The 23,477-nt window shown below is 40.2% G+C and overlaps 2 protein-coding genes across 2 annotated transcripts in view; both read left to right on the top strand.

The window, feature by feature from the left end:
- LOC144530784 (inactive phospholipase C-like protein 2) overlaps positions 1-18,252 on the top strand; it is a 68,258-nt gene extending 50,006 nt beyond the window's left edge. Inside the window, exons 3-6 of the mRNA XM_078270508.1 lie at positions 581-784; positions 3,869-3,944; positions 12,552-12,661; positions 16,428-18,252. Coding sequence (XP_078126634.1) covers positions 581-784; positions 3,869-3,944; positions 12,552-12,661; positions 16,428-16,868 — 831 coding nt within the window. The 3' untranslated portion in view covers positions 16,869-18,252. The remainder of the gene's footprint in view (positions 1-580; positions 785-3,868; positions 3,945-12,551; positions 12,662-16,427) is intronic.
- A 1,145-nt stretch (positions 18,253-19,397) lies between these two features.
- On the top strand, positions 19,398-21,095 carry hcrt (hypocretin (orexin) neuropeptide precursor). Its single transcript, XM_078270515.1, has 2 exons — positions 19,398-19,481; positions 20,643-21,095. Exons 1-2 carry the CDS (start codon positions 19,398-19,400, stop codon positions 21,012-21,014), a joined length of 456 nt encoding a protein of 151 aa, XP_078126641.1. The 3' UTR covers positions 21,015-21,095.
- The last annotated feature ends 2,382 nt before the right edge of the window (positions 21,096-23,477 follow it).

The raw sequence follows: 23,477 nt of genomic DNA, 5'->3' as shown, positions 1-23,477 counted from the left end.
AGGACATACAGAATATTTGTTTATTTATTTATACTGGTATACATTAACACGTTTAATTGATGCTGCTTCCCAGAGCAACTTCAAATGAGTGAACATCTATTAATTAATTGACACAAATGCGGCATGCGGAATTGATTATTTTTATTTATGCCTTTTTATGTGTTCATTCTAGGGCTGCACAGTATGAGTAAAATATGCGATAATGTTATTACTATTAAATTAAGATATTCAAATGCACTCTGTTCTGCCTTTTTGCTTCATTACAGTATACTGCTGAAATATAACAAATTGCTTGTTGAATAAAAAAAAAACTGAATGGAAATTATTTCCAACAAGATTTCCAACACAAAAGGCACCATTTAATAAAAAGAATAACAGTTACATATACAAAGTGCAGTTTTCTGCTAATACTCTCTTTCACTAGAAAGAATCCCTGAGTGTCTTTCGCAATCTGTCGCAGTTTTTCACAATGTGTTTATTGTGCAAGTTGATATGGCGATGATAATAAAAAAGGATTTATTTTGCAGCCCTAGTTCATACCCAAAATGCTTTCATTCACTGTGGTTGTTTGCTTTCCCAGAATGCCATGGTGTCCTTCAAAGAGCTCTGTGGCCTGACCCCAGCGGCCAACATGAAGCAGTGTATCCTTACGATGTCTTCCTGGCTGATGAACAGTGAGCGGTCACTGAAGGTAACAGTGGACCTGAGCGAGACTTACCCCACCATGGAAGCTCAGGGTCCTGTACCTGAGCTGCTGCGCAAAGTGCTCAACGCCTACGACATGGTAAATAATCTGCACATACACAAAAGAGTGTATGTGATACTGTTGTTGTGTTAGACTGAATATGGTAATACACAGATGAGCAATCTTTTGAACAAATGTGTCAGAAATTCCCTTTAAAAATCAATATTGAAGTACACATTCAGTACGCACGCCACGCATACATACACACTTATATCTTATACAGTTTTCATGTGAGACAATAACAGTCTTATTAAAGTGTGTAACATATCTCTAAATATCTACTTCAGGTAAAGATAAAATGCCAAAGCACTCGATAACAGATCTGCATAGGTACTAAAACAGAAAAAGAAACAAAGAGGTTTAGTGTGCTTCCTCCCTAATGCTAGTTTGCTTATCATTTGATTTAAGTATTCGCACAGCTGGATGTGTTTTACAAGGCTTCTTAACATGGCTAAAACCACCTATTTGACCAGTCCGATTGTCAAGCTGCAGATACTCATTATATAATTGTGCATGTCCTTCTTCACCCTGCCTCCTCTATTACAAAGAACACTGCATTTTTCACCACTTGACATTGGCACGGCCCAAAAAGGGGTTTAGAGGACTCTGTCTGTAATTAGTTATCACCCACTGCTTCCTCTCCCCTCTTCCTCCCCTCCTGTGAGGCTTGTTGGGAGCTGGTAAATTGGGTCATGAGCGAGTAACAAGGTTGTTGCGTCCACGCTGCTCAGGTCGGCGGTGCTCCTGCAGGACAGATGCAGCGAGCGGCTCCAAATAGAATCTGCCTGGGCTTTTATGAGGCCTCGCACTAGGCAGGAGGCTTGGCACTGTCAGAGCAACTCTCACGCTCCACTCCACAAAAAAAAACTTTCTGGGGACAGGCAGAAAAGTGGGCCCAGAATCCATATTTTAGAGTTTTAGAGATTAGAACATGTATTCTCAGGTCTCATCACCTTTCCCGGCCTGTTAATTGCCCAGCACATGCAAATGCTCATGTATGTTGAAATATATCAGCGGTTAGCTCTTTTCAAGGGAGATATTATTGCATAAAGTTAATAAACTCATGTACGTACGTAACCTTATGATCTTGTCCTGAGGCTTTGGGCCTGGTCAGCTGAGGTTTTGTGCCCGCTTTCCAGAGTGCCTGTTGGCACACTCCCCTCTCAAGAACAGAGGACCCAGTGTGTGCACATGTGTATAAGTACATGTGACTTCATGGCTGCCAACACCCAGCCATTTACTGTAGGATATTAGTGGGCAGTGCATGTCCTCAGTCCCCCCCATGTGGGCTGCAGCCAGCCAGCATTGTTACCCTTAGCTGAACAAAGCGTCAGCAACACACTGGAACTCAGTTTCCAGCTCCTATACACACATACATATACATTTATTTATTTGCACAGGGATACGTTTCTATCATTGACTACACTCTACACAAAACAGCTATTGTATATGTACAGTACATATATTCTGTATTCATACTGGTGGTGTGTTTTTCTTATTTTTTTATGGATAATGTGTGGACAATGCAACATTGTGTTGATATATTTATAGTGCAGCTAAAATGACAATCTCAAGTCTCAATCAAAAGCTAATGTCAGGTTAGTGAGATAATATTCAGAGCTTCTTTTTAGACACACCATTTTGTGCACCAACAGTCACACTGGGAGAAATCCACCACAGTAGAGGCAGAGGTGCTACTTTCAAGACCAGAATGCAGTGCAGCATTAAGACATGTTGCATTCAAGACTCTTTCTTGCTGCTGTTGGAAAGATTTTCTATCTGTCCATCTTTCACTATTGCTACAACTCTCACTTATACAGTATGCATACAACTCACAGTCCTCACATCCATTTAGGGGTTGGTGAAGAAATTAATGGAGGTGTAGGTTCATCAAATACTTAATATATTAGGCATCAAATATTCTGCATTTTTTTTCTCCAAAATGAGCTTACTGTAGTTCTCATAAGGATAGCAAAACAAGAAAAAGCATGCAAATGCACACACAGTATGGGAGTCCACTCCCTGTCTCCCTACTAACAAGAAGTGTGAAACTTCATTAGCTTTCTCCTCAGTGCTGCATGGCTGGTCCAGCTGCTCCTCTCAAGCCTGTGGGATGATGTTTAGGGCTTAAACTACACAGTGTTGTGTTGGTCACATGCAAAAGTAGAGGTGAAAATGGGACGTTGCATCTCTGCCACTCTTGGTTTACTTGTGGTACGAATACTTGTGTGATTTCCATGCATCCATTCCATCCATCAAAGTCAGAATCAACTATATATGCCAAGTCTGTTAAGATAAGGAATTTGACTGCTTCTCGCATTAAATGTCAAAACCCAGAAACACTCAATTCACTGTCACTGTCAAATTCACAAGTCAGAAGGAATTCTTATGTAAAAACCTGAAACCACCATTATTTTGGCATTTTTGTTAGAACTTTAATTTACACGATTAATCAGTTATCAAAAAAAATTGCATATTAAATAGATTTATCAGTTAATCGACTAATTGTTGCAGTTCTAATGAATAATACATTCCTCGACATGCAGAGGTTGTTTTATTTGCATGGAAAGCAAACGGGCCTACTTTGCTTTTTGCAAGTCTATAGAGTTAAACACTGGAGTTACAGTATATTGCTGTAATACTAAACAGACTGCTTATAATTTAGCTTTTCACATGGATTTTATCTAGCCTTCTCTTGTACTTGCACACAAGGCAAAATAAATGTGAACTGTTGTTTACATGGCCAATTAATTGGAAAGAAACCGCTTCCTCTGATTAGAATCTTACCTCAATTAAAGTAATCAAATAAAGACATTTACATGACAGCTACGTTGCGTTAATTGTGTTTAAGCTGAATTGTTAATGTGCCTGTAAACATAGCAGCAAAAAGCTCAGCCCAAATAATTGCTGTTGGTGCCTAACAATGTGGCAAGATAGACACCTCTTCAGCAATTTGTGTGTGTGTTTCCCTCTTGGTATTACTCTTTGCTTTTTATTTACAGTATATATACCTTAAAGGTCCCCTGTGTTTGGCTGGGCCTCTGCTTAAGGCTTTTCAGGTATGAACCCAGTATGTCGCTGAGATCCGATGCAAATTAACTACACATCTTCTTTGTCTTCTAGATGATTCAAACCAGCAGAACACTGATTGAGTCGGCTGACGTCGTCTACTCGAAGCTCACACAAGCCCAACGGGCAGGTACGCTGCATTATGGGATGAGCAGAGTCCTCATCTGCAACATCCCCCATTCATCCTCTACATCTTTTAGCAGAGTGTGTTGATCACAACTGGATGTGTGATCTAAGCTGATGATTTTGGTTTGCCCGTAAAAATAGTGAACGTTTTTGATGAGATACAGTTTTTTAAATGAAGATTTTCTTAATTTCTGACATTTCAAAAATATAGCAGCAGCACCATGGAACAAAGCAGGATAAGATAGCTCTCTCTGCTACTGAAAGGTTATGGACTGTATCAGGCACAAATTAAATTACCTTGCTGGCTTATTTCTTTCATTTTATTAAGAAAACATAAGATCATACAACACAAAGCAACATAAATTCATTTGAGGAGATGAACATTTTCAGCTGCTCTGCTTTACGGTCCAGATGAATCACTATATGAACGCACATCTGCAGCCTTCAAACCTATTATGTGTCGTGTCCTCCTGCCTAATAGAATGAGCAAAGTGTATCTGCTGCTACTGCATCTCCATCAACATCAACAGCAGTGGCTGCTTTCGATAGAACAGGCCATCATCAGTGAGTCAGCACCAAGTAGTTATCATGTCAGTGGGCAGGTGAAAACAATCAGCCAGCCACACAAACAAAGGGCTACAGGAGAAAGAGGACAGAGAGCACAAACATCCTTTGAGAGGAGGAGAGTGTGGAGTGGGAGGTATGGCAAAAAAGCCTTTTGTTAGTGCAGCGTTTTAAAAAAAATAGTGCTTTATGTAAGAGGTCCGACCTTTTAGTGATGAAGATAAAATTCACTATAATAAGATCATTAGGAGAGAAACGGCTTCAAATCAAGAAATCCTGTGGCTTGTCTTCTCCAGCCTCTTTGACATTCAGAACTAATTGTTCCTCATTTGCTTCACTTCTCTACTACGCAGCAGTGCCTCTTCTGAAGAGCTCCTCAAATAGGAGCACATAGTTTGAATACTGACGTCTTCATTTTGCATTTCACATTCTTGCTGTAGGCAACCAAAGACCCAACTCGACTCACTCACTGGCACATGCCAACCCAATATCCTGAGGCCAATAAACCAATTTAAGCCCACCTATGCCCAGCATTACTCCCTGGTGTCACACAGAGGCAGGCATATGCTTCACTCACCCCCACCACAACAAGCCAAGCTGATATTCATTCTGTACAGTTACCCAGGAATGTAGGTTGAACGCTGGGGTTGAATCACAGAGCTTTCCCCTGCCTCTAAGGCTACGTTCACACCGCAAGTCTTAATGCTTAATTCCGATTTTTTGCTCAGATCTGATTTTTTGTTTGGCTGTTCACATTACCTTTTAAAATGTGGCCTATATCAGATTCCAGTGTGAACTGTTTGCGGTTCCGAACTGACCCGCATGCGCAAAAGAACACTAACAATGACCTCAGACGCAGCACGCTGTTGCACTAAAGTTAGGGAGGTTATGGAGGAAGTAAGCATTTTCGCTTTTATTTCAACATGTTTGTGTAATGGCAACCGTAACATTAATGAGCAGGTGCTGAGGAGGAGAATAATGAAGAGAAAGAGAGCCAAATTGGCTATTTTGGCCTTTTGCGGGGTTATGGCTGCAAATTCACTACAGAGGTCTGTGTGGATGCAGAGACAAAGCCAGGAGTGGTGGGACTGCGTTGTGAATAGCTTCACAGAGATGCCCAAAACATGGCTAAGCTCGTTATAAAATGGGCAGGCGATGCGACCACGACCACTTCGGTTATTGGAATCATTCGCTTCTTTAAATTTAGCTTTAAGGCTCTTCACCTTCCTTTGACACTGCAGCCACGTTCTCCTGTGTCCCCGTTCTTCCATTTCGTTTGCTATTTTTTCAAAAACGGAGCGGTTACGGTATCAGACCTGGGTCTGATTCAGGACCATATATGGAAGTGGTCTAAATCTGATTTGAAAAAATCTGATCTGGGCAAGGTTTGAGTGTTCACACTACTTCTGAAGAAGTCTGACCTGGTCACTTGACCCCAAAAAAAAAAAAAAATCAGATTTGGGCCACTTTTGCCTGCAGTCTGAACGTAGCCTAAGGTTCCCTAGCGCAGAGCTGAAAACATCTTCAAAAGCGATGACTGCAGAGTTGAGCAGAGCTTAAACCCCACACACAGCCAGTGCTACACTCACAGCAGTGTTGGTAGCTGGAGACCAGAGGCTGATGCTCAGCTTACTGCTGCTGTCTGTTAAAAATGTTGTGCTTCCAAAATGTCAAATTTTCAAGAGCTACAGTAAGAAAATTAACCTGGTTTTGTGCCTTGGAAGTATGCTTGTTAAAAAGAAGTAATTTTGAAAGGGCCTTAAAGCATTTTCTTAAGGAGCATGTAATCCTTAAAATCCAATTGAAGGTAAAACATGGAAATTCCTAAATTTGGAATTATAAGGTTTTTACGTAAGTGCAGCATTATGTAAGAATGATACAATGAGGCAGAGGGTTGGAGCAACAGGACTGAGGGGACTCAGCTGCATGCCCAACATAGCACTTTCCCTATCGCCCACTCCCCTGCCCCCAGCATTAACACGCATGCCTCAAGCCAAACTGCCACCATTCTCAAACGTACATAACTGCCATGTCTGTTCATTTATGCTTCCAGACATGCGTTGCAGTTGTTGTAGTTTTATTGCGATAAGTGAGCCTGAAAAGAAGAAAGGAAAAATATGCCCCAGCACTGTTTCCAAAATCCAATTACTTGGATGTGGCGTGCTATGTGTAAAAAAGCTACACAATGTAACCTATTGCCTCAAATCAAAATTGGGAAATAACAATTCTAGACTTTTAATGAAATGTAACCCTGTTACCCTAAGGAAATATAAAGTAAGATTAGCTCAGAATACAAAACTGAGTGAGTCTGACTGAATTATAAAATATTGTCCATTCATGATTACAGAAGCAAATATGAATTTGTATCACTGCTTGCAATGCTTGAATATCAATTAAGAGGATTTGAAGACATGATGAAGTTTCAAAAATGCTTGATGGGGAAATTGTGATGCTTGATACTGCCTCCGTAAATCAACATTTTTAGATCTGCTCAAATAATCTCCCCCCTGCGTTAATAAAGTAAATACTTTCCAATATTGATGTAGACACTTCTGTCCCGTTCCTCTACTCAGCATGCACTTTGTGCCCCCCATCTGCTTCCTGTCTCATCAAGTCCCTGTTGTCTCTATATCTACTGCTCCTTTTGCTCGCATGTATTAAGAATTCTCTCATAATGGTCCCATTAAGTTTGAGGTCTAGTTTTAACTGTATGGTTTAGTGCAAATGGAAAAATGTAATGCATCTATATAGCCACATTAAAGTTAGCCTAATGAGGGGAATTAGATTGATTGTGTTGTCATTCATAAAAATGGCAGAGCTGCTGGAGAATGTGTGTGAAACTGCTCTAAAATGTGCTTAACCTTCATGATGCTGAATATGTGATAAGTAGAAAGGTTTGGAGGGATAAGCTAAACTACTTCAATCTAGGTTTACAAGTTGAAATGCTACACACAACAACAACCCATTCCCCTAAATGGGCTTTTGTCTCCCTCCTTCTGTTGTCTTTGTCTTGTTTAGGCTGTGACTTATTACATTCCTTATCCTGTCGAGAAAAGAGACACAACAGAGGACATTGGGATGAACTCATGACCCCCAACAAAATGCTGCATCTTTGTTTGTGATGGCTGGCAAAGCATGAATCTACCTCTATGACAAGCACTGAATCTTCAGAACCCATCTCATAAGCCATATGATTATGTAGAAACTGAGGATGACAATAGCAGCAGCCTGAACACAGACTTAGAATAAGAGAGTGGAGGCATACGAAGAAGGAAATGGTGGATTTGCATAGAATTGAAGGTTTTGTCCCTATGATTGATCCAGAAGCCAAAGGTATAATTTTGGTGTAATGGCTGGGAAGTGGAAATATGTGCTATTAGAGGACAGGCTGTCAGCTTTAGAGAAAGACAAGGTTTATGTGTGTGTGTGTGTGTGTGTGTGTGTGTGTGTGTGTGTGTGTGTGTGTGTGTGTGTGTGTGTGTGTGTGTGTGTGTGTGTGTGTGTGTTGTTTGATTGGACCTGACACATTAGCACTAACATTTTACCTCCTGAATTGCCTTTCATTTTAAATTCAAGCAACGTGGAATGAGTGGTACATTGGCAGATTCACCACTCACACAATAGGAGAAGAGAAAAGGCGATGCAGGACAGTTTTGGGTTGCTGTGGCTCTTACTTCCCTCCTGCCCTCTCCTCTGTCCTTCCTGTGTTCAGTTTACACCTGGTCATTATTGCAGCTAATCAGTTTAATTTGGGCAGTGAAGCTGACCTGTTGATGAGAATGGAGAGGTGCTGGATGGTCCCCCCTGGGCACTATTGATGGCTCGCCATCACACACACACACACACACACACACACACACACACACACACACACACACACACACACACACCGCTAATGGGGGAGCAGATACACAGCTGGGATGCACACTGTGGCACCTCCATATGCTACCACTGTGTGTTTGTGTCTGTGTGTATACTCTGTACACTAGCTTATGTGTCTGCACGCATATCTAATCTGTTTGTGTTTATATAAACTACACAACAATATTTTCTTAATTATTTCAGCACTTTTTTGAACATTTTAAACTAGACTGATAAAATCCTCTGAGCTATAGATGCTGGGCTTAATTAATTAATTAATTTATTGATAGCATGCATCTGTGTGTGTATTAGGTTGTGAGATGTTCAGGTGTGTTTTTTAAATATAGCCCTGCATCCTACCTTGAACAGGTGCAAGCTCACGGTATTAGTTTGGGGGCTGCTGCCTTCCTGCAAGCCTAACTGTGCGTATTTATTGATGTCCTCCTCCATGCAAAGACTCTCTTCTAACTGACCACTCCAACTTTGTTGGTATGGTTTGACTCCATTACCATGGAAATTCAAGGGATAAAGACATCTCCCACCCGAATCTTCCTTTGGCTTTGTACTGTCGTTTCCCCCAGCTCATCAGAGGCTGGAAATCCCATTCTCTATTCGCAATTATGATATTCTGCCTGGGCTCTGCAGTGTGTGTGACTTGATACATGAATAAAACACTGATCTGGCTATATGTATCTCATCCTCACCCCCTTTCCCATATTTGTTTTCATCATTACTGTTAATCAGATCCTGTTTGGAGATTCTGTTTGATTGTATTATTTACTTACCTTCCTCTCTCTCTGCCTGTAGCTGTCTCTTTTTCTGTGCATGTGTGTTTGGAGGATAAGAGCTTCTCCTGCAGTACTCATTACAAAGGCAACAACAACCTTTCTGCAGAGACTGTAAGGCTTTACTGAGGGGTGTGTGAGTGTTTTTGTGTTTGCATGTGTGTCTACTCAAAAAAGACGTGTTGTTGTCCCCTCAGTCCTCCTGTCTGTCTAAGAACTGTCTCTCGCTCTCTCTCTCTCTCTCTCTCTCTCTCTCTCTCGCTCTCTCTCTCTTTCTCTTTCCAGTAGAGAAGCAAAGCATAAGATCCCGTCTCACCATTGGGCCCACATTTTGTTTATTACTATGGGTTTAAGTGATAGTAAGGAGCAGCCTCTGTGTGACTGTTAGGGGACTGAAATGCTTAATAATTAGGAAATTAAACGCTTGAAGAGGCTGTATTGCGACGGGCTGCCTCCAGCTTATTTCAGCTCTTCTTCAGCTCTCTGTCTACATTTCTCCCCTTGTCCTGTGATTGCCTTGGCTCAGCTCTGCACCAGCAGCAGCCCATTAACTACACCAGATTACAAGATCAAATCAGCCCTAAACCCTGTTAACACAACTTTTAGGCTCAGAAAGAGATATTCTGCATTGGTCTTACATTACCAATTATATGGACATTAAAGAACAACAGGGGTCCTGGCTCTTTTGTGCAAGGTTGAGTCTGATGTGCACTGAATGATCAGAGATCATATTTTCTGTATTTACTTCTTGACTTCTTGATCTGTTTTAAGTGTGCTTTAGATTATTTTGGAAAATGTTCTTGTGGTGAGTGTCAAACATACAATTATGTCAAGTTTCTGAAATTACATTTGTAATGTACATTTTTAAATGTTTAAATGTTCTTCTCTACGCTGACCTTGCCTTGGTGCTTTGAATCATATGAGAAGGCCTGTGTATACAGTATGTGCACATTCCGATTGGACCGCTTTCAGACAACTCAAAAACAGATGCACATCTATGATAAGGAAAGCCAAATATCAGTACTTTCTGGACTTACTCATATTCAAACCCTGCAAATTTTTGGAAAGCTGTAAATTATAATAAAAGTATCAACTTCTCCTTGATTTCTACCTAGATCAAGGTCATTGACTGTCTATTATCTGACCATAAAGAGATTAGCCTTCAATAAACATTTTGTAGCTGCCAGTCACCTTTTTGAGAATGGGGGATTAGATCGCCTTCCAACTGATGACAATGTATTCACTGTTCATCGCAAGCATACATTTACCCTTGATCCTGTCTTCTCAAGTGTAGTTAAAAATGCTCTCCTTACCATTGATCCCAGGAAATGTACTGGAGAGGACAATTTGGACCCCTATTTTCTTAGGCTCTCAGCCCATATTATCTCAGAGCAAATAACTCATATTTTTAATCTTTCATTCCTCCAGTATAGTTCTCAGTTTTTTGAAAACGGCTTATATTATACCCCTACATAAGGGAGGTGATAAAAACAATCTCAACAACTAAATTTATATACCAATATCCAAAGCCATGTCAGTCAAAGTTCTTGGAATCTCTGATAAATGATCAATTAAAAGTATTTCTGTCTAGAGCCTCAATTTTAAGCCCATTTCAGTCCAGCTTTAGAGCAGAGCACAGTACTACAACTGCTATTACTTTGGTTATAAATTACATTGTATCAGCCTTTGCTTTTTAAAAAAGCACTGTGCTGCACTATTTGTTGATCTTTCCAAAGCTTTTGACACAGTTGATAATGTCCTGCTCTTACAGAGGTTACATAATATTGGCTTTGATATTAAAGCTTGTAATTGTTTTAAGAACTACCTAACAATGTGTTAAATTGGAAAGCTACAATTCAGAATTTTTAACAGTAACAAAAGGTGTTCCACAGGGCTCAATCTTAGGTCTAATTCATTTCACCATCTATATTAATAATATCATTTAATCTTTAGGAAACTGACATGCCCATCTGTACGCGGATGACACAGTGCTGTATTATGTTGCTCTCTAAGAACAACAACATAACAGTTTTGTGTAGTGGGAGACAATGTAACTGAATATTAAACCAAATCATTTTATTATTCAATAATATATGCTCTGTTACATAGATGTTATCTCTTCCCTTTGAACAAGGATGGAGTCTAGAGTTATTTTCAAAAAACAAGCTGCCACTGGGCTGATGTAATTATCCTACTCTCCAATGAAAATCAATTTAAGAAAGACTTCTCCTGACAACAGTGGAAGTGGAGGTATCTGCCTACTAGTCACTGAAAAGAGCTGAGGACTAAAGAAGGAATGACTTCTAATTATGGGCCTTTTGTGAATTTTAGCATAATAGGTGTCTTCAATGTCTTTGCAATGAATCAAAGCTGGGGTGGCATAAGGTCAGTTGTCAGGAACCGCATGGCAAGCAGGCTGAGACATACAGCTTTAGGAGGAGTTTGTTCTAAAGCCCAGAAGATTAGTAATGGTCTGCGTGGGCTAAATAAAGCTGGACCTACTGATAGACTAATTAAAGGTTAGCCTGCGTTGCATGACTTCAATTTTATCCCCATTAGCAATGCAGCACATTGTATGGTAAACTGCTATTGTTGCCATTAATGTGTATTTGAGGAGCTGGCTAGATGTCTTTTGTTCTGCAGACTTTGTGTGCACACTACAAAATTGAAAAAAGTGACCTTAAAAGCAAGCAAATTATTGTATCAGTAATACCTTCATTGGGTTCGTTATGTTTTTGGTTTGTTTGTTAGATAAGATTCATGTTAACAGATTTCACTTAAACTTCATGGATTTGAATTTGAATGTGCAGAACTAAGAAACCTTTTCAATGATTTTTTATTATTAAGAACATTTTGGTACTTTATCTTGACTTACTGTTAATGTACTGGAAGTTAAAAAGGTATCTTTCTAAAAGAACATATTGAACAGATTGTCCATCCTTGTCTGAAGTATGCACTCTCTGTATAACTCCTATACTTAAATATTTTTGTGCTCTGGCTACCTCCCTACAATGCACAATATATATGCAATTAAAAGGAAATGCACATATTTGTACACATGCATATACAGTAGATGTATATATGTATACATACATAGAGATATATAAATGTATATGTACATACACATGCACGTATATACATACAGTTAGGTGTGGGGCAAACAAATTACAATAACTAGAGATAATACAGACATACATTATACAAAGCCAAATTCTGTAATTAGGTGAAGTGAAGTCCTTAAGTGTCTGTACACTTAGTTTTAATTTTTATATAAATACATTAGTCTAAGACCGACTTTGTCTTGCTGAAATGCCATTTTTTGCATTGCAGTTTTGTTTTTAGCTTTACTGATATAAAGTTTATAATGTGTATTGACATATAATGTATGTGTCTGTGTCCAGGTCTGGACTTCCATGAGGACCTGCATCGCATTGGAGCAAAGGAGGGTCTGAAAGGCCGCAAACTTCAGAAGGCCATGGAGAGCTACGCTTGGAACATAACTGTCCTCAAGGTGAGATGGACTGCACCACACCTAGCATGTGGCCTTCAGCACAACAAAGATCCTTATAATTGTACTACTCTATATACGTCCAGTTTGTGTAAAGTACTGGCTAATACCTTTGATTGATGTCAACATGTGAGATTATTTTGGAGACTATAATCAGCTGGATAAGCAATCCCAGATTGTGTTGCTGAGATAACTACATGGTGTCTTAAGAAAGCTCTCTGGGATAATTGCATTGGCCTCCTCTCTAATCCCTTAATCTCCTAATTAATTACTGTTGTTACCAAACACACTTTTTATTTATTTGTTCATTTAACTATCTTGACAAGACATGATAGGATTGTTCACACTTGTTTGTAGACATACACATGCTGCACTTTTATTCCTCATATGGGTACATTGGGTCCCTTGAAGATGATCCTCAGCAAAATGCATTCTTGTCCCGGTCTGCCCCATGACACGGTGAGATAAGGTAACCCTCATCTCATTGCCTCTATGAACCATGGTGGTAATGCCAGCACTGATAAAACACTACATTGCTAAGTAAGGACAGAGCAGCCAGGATATTTTTATCTCATCTCATCACCCTGAAATCATTTAGTATTGAGTGAAGAAGCTTCCTTGGCTAAGCTTTTTGCTTGAGTGCCAGGTTAGGTAAATGTTTGATTGCTTTATTCTTCTTTGCCTTTTCATGTCTGTCTTTTCATTTCTGTATTTTTCAATTAACTGATTTATAGTTTATGTCCAAAAAATTGTACCCAGAAATCATGCGACATCTTTAGATTGCTTGTTTTTCCTGTGTCTGAATAGATTTAATTTACAATTATATAAAACTGCAAATTCTCAAATTTAGGACACCGGAAACAACTAGGTTGATACATGACCTCGATGATTAAATTATTATCAAAACTGTTACCGCTACATTTTCACTAAATGTTTCAGCACTAGTGAAGGTAATGGCTATAACAATAATAAATCAGTGTTAAAGGTATTTGTGTCCTGCCTTTTTTCCTTGCACTAATACAGCAGCCGTACGTGCAACAGCAAGGTTTATCTTAAGTAAGCTTAATTGCACACTTTAGAAATGTATGTGCTTAAATAGTTTAACAGGTGGACACTCACATAATCCCTTTCTCACCCATACTCCGTCTTTACCCATAAGCCCTGAACTCCTCCCATCCCTGCTTTGTCTTTCCGAACACACACTTCCCTCTTTCGTCCTTCCGTAGTCCTCTAATTTCTTCAATGAGCCACATTCTCAACATGAAGGCATCTTGGTGTCAACATAACTCCTCCTCTTCCTCCCCCTATTCTTCAATTGTAAGCTGTGTCTCATACTGAACATTTGGTGAAAGCTTGGTGCATGTTTGCCTAGGCTAGCCATGCGCAGTTATTTCACCTGTCATCCTCTCCAGATCCTCAGCAGGCCTATACGCACTCACTGGTAGATGGTGGGGAATCTATGAGGAAGTAAGAGTGAGATAAAAAGTTGTGTATTCTCTCAGTTTCCCAAACTCCCTCTCCACCCTTACTTTGACAGTTACAGTCAGATCAGAGCTGTCATGGTGAATGAGGGTATTCTCCCGTTTCTATCAGTCATACCAACCTGTTGTACCTCACTGCTGAGAGAAAAGCAAAACCAGGGAGACAGAAAGAGAGGCTTTGAAGCAAGTGTCAAGCATATTGTAGTTCCTTTTTTAGAAGAATTACAGGCTCCAAAATTATATTGATTCTTGTTGTCTCCCAAATCATAGATTTCAAGCTCATAGATTGTGTCTGTTTTGTTCTATATATATATGATGGTTCAAGTATTTAGGCATTTAAATGACCGTTCAAGTCGAGACGCATGGGTCTCAGTCCTGCTAGTGCTCCGCTGTCACAAACCATTCTCTATCTACAACCTTAAAATAATATACAGTGAAGGCTGGTTATTTAGTGTCCAATTTCTATCAAGGGAATAGACTGGTTTTGATAAACAAGTAGGAGATTATGAGAGATTTTAATGAGGATATAGTGGTGGGATTTGGTGGCTGCCCTTGCTTGGCTTAGCTCCCCTTAGATAGCTTTAGACCAGCTGTAGGGGTGAATGTACCCGAATACAAGTGTCTTTGTGATTTGGCTCTGGCAGCACAGAACCAGCTTCTCGCTGTCTTATTTTATGCCTGGTGAGTCATGCCTTACATAATGTCTGTTTTTTCGAACATATGACTTATTCATGCTTGTGTTTTGCGTGCTGGAGTGGCTCAGGTAAAAGGCCACTTGCAGCGTATTAACATCACCTGGAAGTAGAGCGTTGGGTGTTGTGTGCAGGGCAGCACCTTTTTCTCATTCAGCAATATGTCACACTGCTGTGCCTGCCTTGTGGCACTGAGAACGTCATCTCTTTCACCATTTACAGGACACTTTAGTCTGGTGCAGAACGGGTCAGCTTGTGCCTCTTCATAGGGATGTTAACTTAACGATCTGTCACAGCAGGTCAGACCGAGTCCAGAGGAACGTTCAGTGGGAGGGAGGGAGGGAAAATGCACAGATATACATTTGAGAACTTGCAGATGTTGGAGGGATGGTGGAGTAAAGAAAGTGTTGGCCTGGACACAATGAAAGAGACGGCAATGCTGCCTGAGGGGAAGAGTCAAGGATTTAAGGACTGTAGAGTTGAAGAGACTTTGTAAAAGCATGTGGTCAGATTTTTTGGCCAGTTCTAATAATATAAGTACCTCTCACACAGAGAAAAAAAACACCTGAGGAGAAGACTCTACCACAGCGACTTTGAGTTCGTGAAAAACGCTATATAAATTCAATTTATTATTATTATTATTATTATTATTATTATTATTATTATTATTATTATTATTATTATTTCCATATGGCAGATACAGCTAGTTTAAGGTGGCAGGCAGCCATGGCAGTGGCCCAGATTGACTTGACAGTGCTGTAAAGCAGGATGCCTGCCCTGACCACTTCCTCCACATATGGCAGGGATTCATCTCTGGGGTGCTCCTAAATAAGGAGCAGAAATGTAGTATAACATTATCACCATATAACAGCACTATTCAGTAGCTGAGTGGAGCAGTATAAAGGGCTGGCAGGCAACCAAAGGCCTTCATTCAGTGGCTTTATACTGCCCCCCTCTGCATCTTATAAGTTAATGCACAATAAGAAAAAAAACCTGTACCACTTTTACCTGATGGTTTCCCTCTTATTCAATTTTTATTTAACAAGCTTATGGTCCTTTTGAGATTTTTAACTTTAAAAAAAAAAAAAAAAAAAAAAGGACCAGGCCAAAAAGGTAGCATAAACTAGATTATGCTATCTAACTCAAATACTGATACAAATTAAAGATGCAGTGGGTAGAACCTCCAGAATTTGAAGAAGAGTGAGACCTCTTCCTGGAGCTCTCCTCTCTTTGTCACACGGGTAATGCATGCGCAGAACAGCCAATAGGAACACACTTTCTCTCTGAAATGACCTATGATTGGCCAAAGTCTTCCGCAACGGCAAGATTTTCTGAAGCCTGAATACAGAGCCAAGAGGAGGTGCAAAAGTCTAGTTTTCCCTCAGACCACTTGAGTTACAATATGCTGAAAGATTATTATGAAATTATTGCACAATGACACCAAATATAAAGAGTCTACCCAAGCTTTAAAGCAGCCCTGAGGAAATGGATATCAAAGATGTTTTTCTGCTATTTTCGTCACCTTTAAATCTGATATCATTACGTGTTGTTAACAAAGCTGCTTCTCTTTTTGTCTCCTGTCTGTCTCAATCTCAGGGCCAGGCAGACCTGCTGAAGCATGCTAAGAGCGAGGCACTTGACACTCTGCGTCAGATCCACTGTGCAGCTCAGTCCTGTGGTCTCAGTAAGAACGGAGCGGCTTCGCCACAGCTCCAGCACCATCCTCACCACCAGCCACAGCAAGTCCACATACAGCAACAGCCTCAGGCCAAGACCCACCCACAGCCTCCTCCACTGCACCAGTCCCAAACTCAGCCCCAATCCCAATCCCAGACAGCACCTCAGGCTTATCTCCATCCCCATTCTCAGCTACCAGCGCTCCCTCTGGTTCAAACTGTTTCAAAACCACCGGCCTATACTCAACCCCCACCCCTACCCCAGTATCAGTACCAGAGCCAGCAGCAGAGGGCAGCAGGCCCTCTGGACGCCATCCATGAGAAAGAGATGGTCAGTGGCGATCCTGTGGGATCATGCTGACCCGCAGCCTGTGCCCACAGAGAATCCTACCCAAAGAGAGACAGACAGAGCGAGATGGAGAAGCAGAAGGGTGTCGAAGAAAATCTGGAGGCCAGTAACGAAAGGGAGATGGGTGAAGTGGCTGAGAGAATTAAAGAGATGATAATGGTGAGGAAGACTCGTCGTGTTAGAAGTGAGACACAAGTCTGAGAGCAGGTTTGAGTTGGCTGAAGTTGAAAAGAAGAAGAGACCTCACACTTCAATCACACATTTCGAAAAGACCATGTTTACCTTTCTCTGTCATGGATTTGGAAGATAATCGTCCATCTGAGCCAGGAAGTTTAGGTCTCTTCTGTCTTCTCTCTTGTGAAAAGCCAAAACGGTAACAGCTGGTAACAAACGTGTGGTGTGTGTTTCTGCATAGGAATGTGCTCAGCAGTTGGATATCCCTGTCTCTCTCTCTGGGCAGTGCTAATTACATGCCCCTCCATTATGTTCTCTAGCTCTGTGGGTACAGGCTTTACCACACTCCATGTCTTTGAGCTTTTATTTTTTCATGCTCATGCACTCTTCCTCTGCCATCTTAGACGTAAAAGCTAAGTGCAAACCCTCACTCCTTATAATGAAGAGGACGCCATTTTCATTTTAAGTGCACAACGTAGAGCAGCTCGACCAGGCTGAGCTCTGTAGGCATCACAGATGTCCATTTCAGCACAAACCAGGAAGCTGTATAGCCTAAATAGAAAAACCAAACTACATCTGTTGATGTATTCAGTCACACTGATGCTCTTCTTGCACCCCTTGCTGGTGTCGACCTCCATTTAGCCCAGTGTCATTCCATAGGATATAAGTTCTTTAGCATTCTTGGACTCTCCCCACAGGGTCTCCTTCTCTCCTCCCCAGGGGCTGTGTGTGTGACGTTACGTGAGTCGGTGTTTTGGTCCCCAGGTTGGAGCTAGCCCATGTCTGTAAGTGGAGGAGATCACCAGCCAATCACGACTGGAATAGTTGACCCTGCCTGTTAGAGGAAACATGGTACTGTCAATAGAAACAAAACAAAGTGAATATAGATGTAAACTGTATGTAAAATGTACGAAGGGAACACATATTGCTAAAATAATTCTTGCATACACAGACATTAATGATTGATATTATAGTAATTGTTGTTAGTTCTATTGATATTCTGATTCTTTTTTAACATTACTTCCACATATACAGTGATTTGACACATGATGTTGTGTGGTGCAGATCAGGAGAACCAGTTCATGTGGGACTGGAACGAGGGATAACTGGTTAGCGCCACAACACGAGTGTCAAATAATAAACCTGACGTGTTTCACTGCAAAGTGAGTGTGGATTCTGTAAAAGCTCCTTTAAGTGGCCCATTAAAACTGGCTTCATTGTTTATTCTGTCTCCTCTCGTTCATTTCTCTTTAATGGCTTCTAACTGAGGATACATGCAAATGTAATTCATAAGAATGGTGAATATGCCCATTCTAACCCAGTCATTTCACTTGAATTTTAGCAATCAGTACCCAGACTGATATTTTAGTGAAAATGATTTCAGAGAATGACTTTGAGTAAAGTGACTTTTTCGATCGCATTCAATTGTCGCTAGCGCTTTAGAGCATTTTAAAACCAGCTTTCACAGCGATTCTAAAGAAATCAATAAAAAGCTTTGATTGCTTTTGATGCACTGTGATGTGTTAATTCTTCTGCTCTAAAATTCTACTTTCATCAATAAACCAGGCCAATTATTTGATAATTAATGAGTTTGTTGTTTCAAAGCAGTGCTTCCTGTTGTCCATAAGATGGCAACAGATATTAACTAATGAGGAGGAAAAGATGAAAAACCACACTGAAAGTCAAAAATTGTCTAAATGTTTACTTATGAGAGTGCCAGTATTCTACGGTTTATAAAGCAGATTATGTCCCAGCAGTCTAGCTAAGAGTAGTCTCACTTTGCCAGACCCTCCTCCAAAGCGTGTGGCCTCCCAAAAGAAGGCTAAAGGCTTCTGTTTTTTTCAAGTAAAATCAAATTCATCAACACTGTTCACCCCACAAGTGAAAACTCTGTGTAGGAGCTAGACAAAGCTGCTCTTGATATGTCCGTATGCCACCTTTTGTACGAGAGAAAAAGGCCCGAACCTCATTAGCATGACTTTTGAATGAGCTTGTCATTAGCACTGAGGAGGGGCGTCTGGGCTTTTTTTTATATTTATATTTTAGAACTCATAGGACACATTAGTTAATTGACTTCCATCCTTCACTCTTCAAAATGGTATGTCTGCATAAAACTTTCGCATGCGGCCACAAAGAAATACCTGTTGTTCATTAAAGGTCCAGAGAAGTCTCCTTGGAGATGACCTGCCGCAGGAGACTAATTAATGGCAGAGAGCATCACATCAACCCTTCAAGAGCAGGAGTAAAGAGCAGAATTAGTGGTTTTGTGTCATGTTTGTGGTTGGCCTGAATGACGTCCATCGGTGTGGACACCACAGAACAATATAAAAGACATTTCTTCTTCCCCCGGGAAGATAAGAAGATCAGATGACTCCCCTTCACACAAGCCAGAAGATGCCGTGGTTCCCCATCAATTTCCAGAAAGCTACTGGGATGGACACGTCTAACAAGGTAAGCCGCTTAAATTTGATTTCTTTTTTATTTAGAAGCTAGCAATTTGTTTGGCATTGCACATTTGTGGTTTTTAAAGTTGCATAAGGGTGGTTACTAATTTATGGGTAAGTGTGTCTTTCTACTTAAGATTTATTTATATATATACCAAGACAGGCGGCTTACTTTAAAGCTTTAGTACGTAACTTTTTGATATTAATGAATGTCCGTTACATTCAAGCCATTGCCAAATGAGTTGCTACAAAGCTAATTAAGACTATCCGCTCCACACAACTCTCTCTGTACTTCTCAGTATGGTATGTTCAGAAGATTGTGTCGTCCGTCGACTTTCGCACAGAAACTCGAGTGAAGATAATGACCTCTTCTGAAGAGTCCATCATGTTTTTTTAATCCTCCGTGTCTTCCTTGGCTACTAGCAACTGTGTGGAGGAGGGGTGGGGGCTGTGCGCGATCACAGAAGGCTTGTATCGTGGACTCGCCAACAGTTTTGTTGTCACTACTTATAATTTCTCATGGGGCGACAGAAACTACACACTATAGCTTTAAGGTGTTTTGATACATTTTTTGTGGTCATTTTATTAAATACTTCCAGTATATCTAAGGATTTCTTTTTTTTTGCATTTGTTGTGCATATTTACAGTACAATTAACATTGACATTGTTTCACCATGTCCCTGAGATCCTAATTTACATGTTAACATGGTTAAAACACAGAACTTGGGTTGCATTTACAGGGAACTGCAGGGCATCTTACTCTAAAACTTACTCTGTTCAAGGGATCAATAATGATCATAACTGGGGCATTTTAAAAACACTATCTGAGGGGTGAGGCATGGGTTATCAATGTTATTGCATAGTAATTTACCTAGTTCATTGTAATTTGTATTTTCCATGTCTTGTTTGTGTTTTTTATTGTTGTCTATAGCACAAGGGTTGCCAATGAGCCTACAGGCTACATGCGTCTTTCTGTTCTTATGTGTCAGTTTTTATAAAAAAAATATATATATTTCTCTAGGACTGAGGCAAATTGCTTAGCCATGACTATGCCCACATTTACAATGATGTGAACTTTACAAAATAAAATACATTGTGTACTTATGCCTGCAGATCATATTCGTGTATCAGTTCATTTGGGTGTAAACTAATCTCTTTGGCCCAACAGAAAGTCTTGGTGCTGGTTTTGATGTTGCTGCTGTCTCACCTGGCCTGTGATGCTCACAGCATGGCTGAGTGCTGCAGACAACCAGCTCGCTCCTGTCACCTCTATGCATTGCTGTGTCGCTCCGGCAGCAACAACTTAGGGGGAATACTCACAGGAGACGCCGCCGCTGGCATCCTTACTCTGGGTAAACGGAAAGAAGATGAGCATCTCTTGCAGAGCCGACTCCACCAGCTCCTCCAAGGCTCCAGGAACCAAGCAGCAGGGATCCTGACTATGGGGAAGAGGACTGAAGAGAGGGCTGGAGACCAGTATATGGACTGGATGGCTCAGTCAGGATCTATCATCACGACACCACTGCCTGTTTTAAGCTAAATACCTCAAGGCATTAGTACACTGGGACTCTGGGAAAATGTAGTTGGATTTATTATTAATAATTATTATTATTTTTTTATGGTCACGTAAAAACTATTTTGTGATTTTCTTTGAACTTTGCCTTTTTGAATGTGATTTGCTGTGCAGTGCACTGGCCTATCAGATAACATTAGGAAGATGTGTAATATTATACATATATGGAAAAGGCCTTGTGGTGTAATAAAAAATATAAAGCTTCCAACTTATCTTTAATCATTTTTGGGTGATGCACTTCACTTCAGTAGAAGCTTAATGTAAGTTTTGAGAAACCGTAGGCATGGATATCTGTAGCTAGTACGGATTAAACAGTATGTCTTTAAAGAGTGTGCTATATCACTTCGTTCAAAAAATAAAGAGCAGCAAGAAAAAGGACGGTAACAGTAAAGAGACAGCAACATTTCTTCATGATTTTGCATGTCCACAGATTGTTTTTGCATAAACACATTAAGCTTGAAATTGGTTGAGTTTGGGGTACTAGCAAGGAGGCTGCATGTCTTTCCAAGTAAAGGGGAGGGTTCAAAGCAAATACAAGATTGACCAAATAACCCAAACAATTTGTGTACAGTCCCTTACACTCAGCTTCTATTTTGATTTAGTACAGCTTGCACATCGGAGCCCATCACAGTGTGGGAATAAAGTGGGACACAAGATGGTGCTGATATGATAAAAATGCAAATCAATGAGAAATTGTGTGCTCTATTTATACTTCCTAACCAAGACCAAAAAGAGGATTTTTGTTTAAGCCTACATGAATAGTCTCGGGGGCTCAACACTGCAAGACTGCTGCAATACTAATATTATCATCTGTCAGTGGTGGAATGTAACTAAGTACATTTACTCAAGCACTACTTAAGTGCAAATTCAAGGTACTTGTACTTTACTTGATTATATTAATTCGATGCTACTTTATACTTTTACTCCATCACATCTCAGAGGGAAATATTGTACTTTTTACTCCACTACATGACAGCTTAGTTACTTTTCAGCTGGTAGTGTTGCATCCCCTTCCTGTCTAGTAAAAACCATATATCTTCAGATGTGTTGATTTTTACTGTTTGTGATGAACTGAGAATTGAAGTGTGCCTTTATTTGTTGAGGAAATTATTGTACTTCTCAAGCTAAATAAACCATGTAAAACCCCTCTGGGATCAGCTGGAATATACATACTCACAAAGCTGAAAACAGGGCTTTTTTCTGTCTTTTGAGAGATATGTGGTTCTCACAGGATAGTGACACTACACACATTATGATCTTATAGAATATGATCCATTGCTGTGTATTAAACTACCCAACAGAATATAAAGAAGTTACAATTAGCATAACCTTAAACATCAGTACTAAACAGCAGTAAAATGCAACATGCACATCAGTGTAACCCAGAAACATCAGGTATAATGGTAAAACTTTGTGTTTTTTGGTACTTTATGATGCTGAATCGTAGGCCTATTTGGGTTTTCTGCACACAATCTAAGGTAAATCATTTTCTGATAATTTAGTACTTTTTATATGACAAAAAGACTAGTGTGGATCAGTATATAACCAATTTCTTTTTTTTTTAACTAACTAACTAATTGATTTACGTGTTTTTGACCTTTTCATGGAAGTGTAGATTTTAATAACCTATGCATTAATGAAATGTCAGGTCTTCATAATGTGCACAACAGCTTTACTCTCCACATGAAATCTGGAGGAAACTGGTAATTGGCAATGATGCTATACAAACCAGTATGTGTTGTTATTTAGAAATGCCGTTTGTGTGTGTGTGTGTGTGTGTGTGTGTGTGTGTGTGTGTGTGTGTGTGTGCACGTGCGTGCGTGTGTGAGTGTGTGAGTGTGCGCGTACTTTGACTTATACTCCATGTGTTACAGTGACTATGTATGTGGGTGTTTGTTTATGTAGCCTACAGCATAGGCATCAAATAAAATGTGATTCAGATATGGTGATGCAGATCCTTCAAGCTGTCGACAGATATCATGCTTGGCAGCAGAGGTAATGTAGTGTCCTTGAACCAAACAGTGAAGCATCATCCAGTGCAGCTCTTTATTCAACCTAACCTCTGACCACCATGTTGTTGTCTTGTCCTCTATGTTGTAGAATATCCACAGCAACCAACACTTTTTTTGTTTCACAGTTATACAACAGATAATTATCAACAACTTCAATCTTGTCGTTTCAGAAAAGACACAGAGGTAGAGAGAGTGAGAAAGAGAGAGCAGATAGAGAAAAAAAGTGATTTCTAATAACTTCTCTGGGGAGTGAAATGTACATGTAGGAGGTTTTGTAAGAGAAAGAGAGAGAAGGCGAGAGAGACAACTAATAAATTCACTGTGTGTTGAAAGGGGATGGTTCAGGCTTTTGTATGAGAGACAGAGGGAGGGAAAGAGAGAGAGAGAGCGAGAGAGAGAGAGAGGTAGTGGTCTCGGA

Source organism: Sander vitreus, chromosome 15 (assembly GCF_031162955.1).
Source record: "Sander vitreus isolate 19-12246 chromosome 15, sanVit1, whole genome shotgun sequence".
NCBI lineage: Eukaryota > Metazoa > Chordata > Actinopteri > Perciformes > Percidae > Sander > Sander vitreus.
Note: the sequence above shows the minus strand (reverse complement) of the source record. Positions and strands in the feature narration are given on the sequence as shown.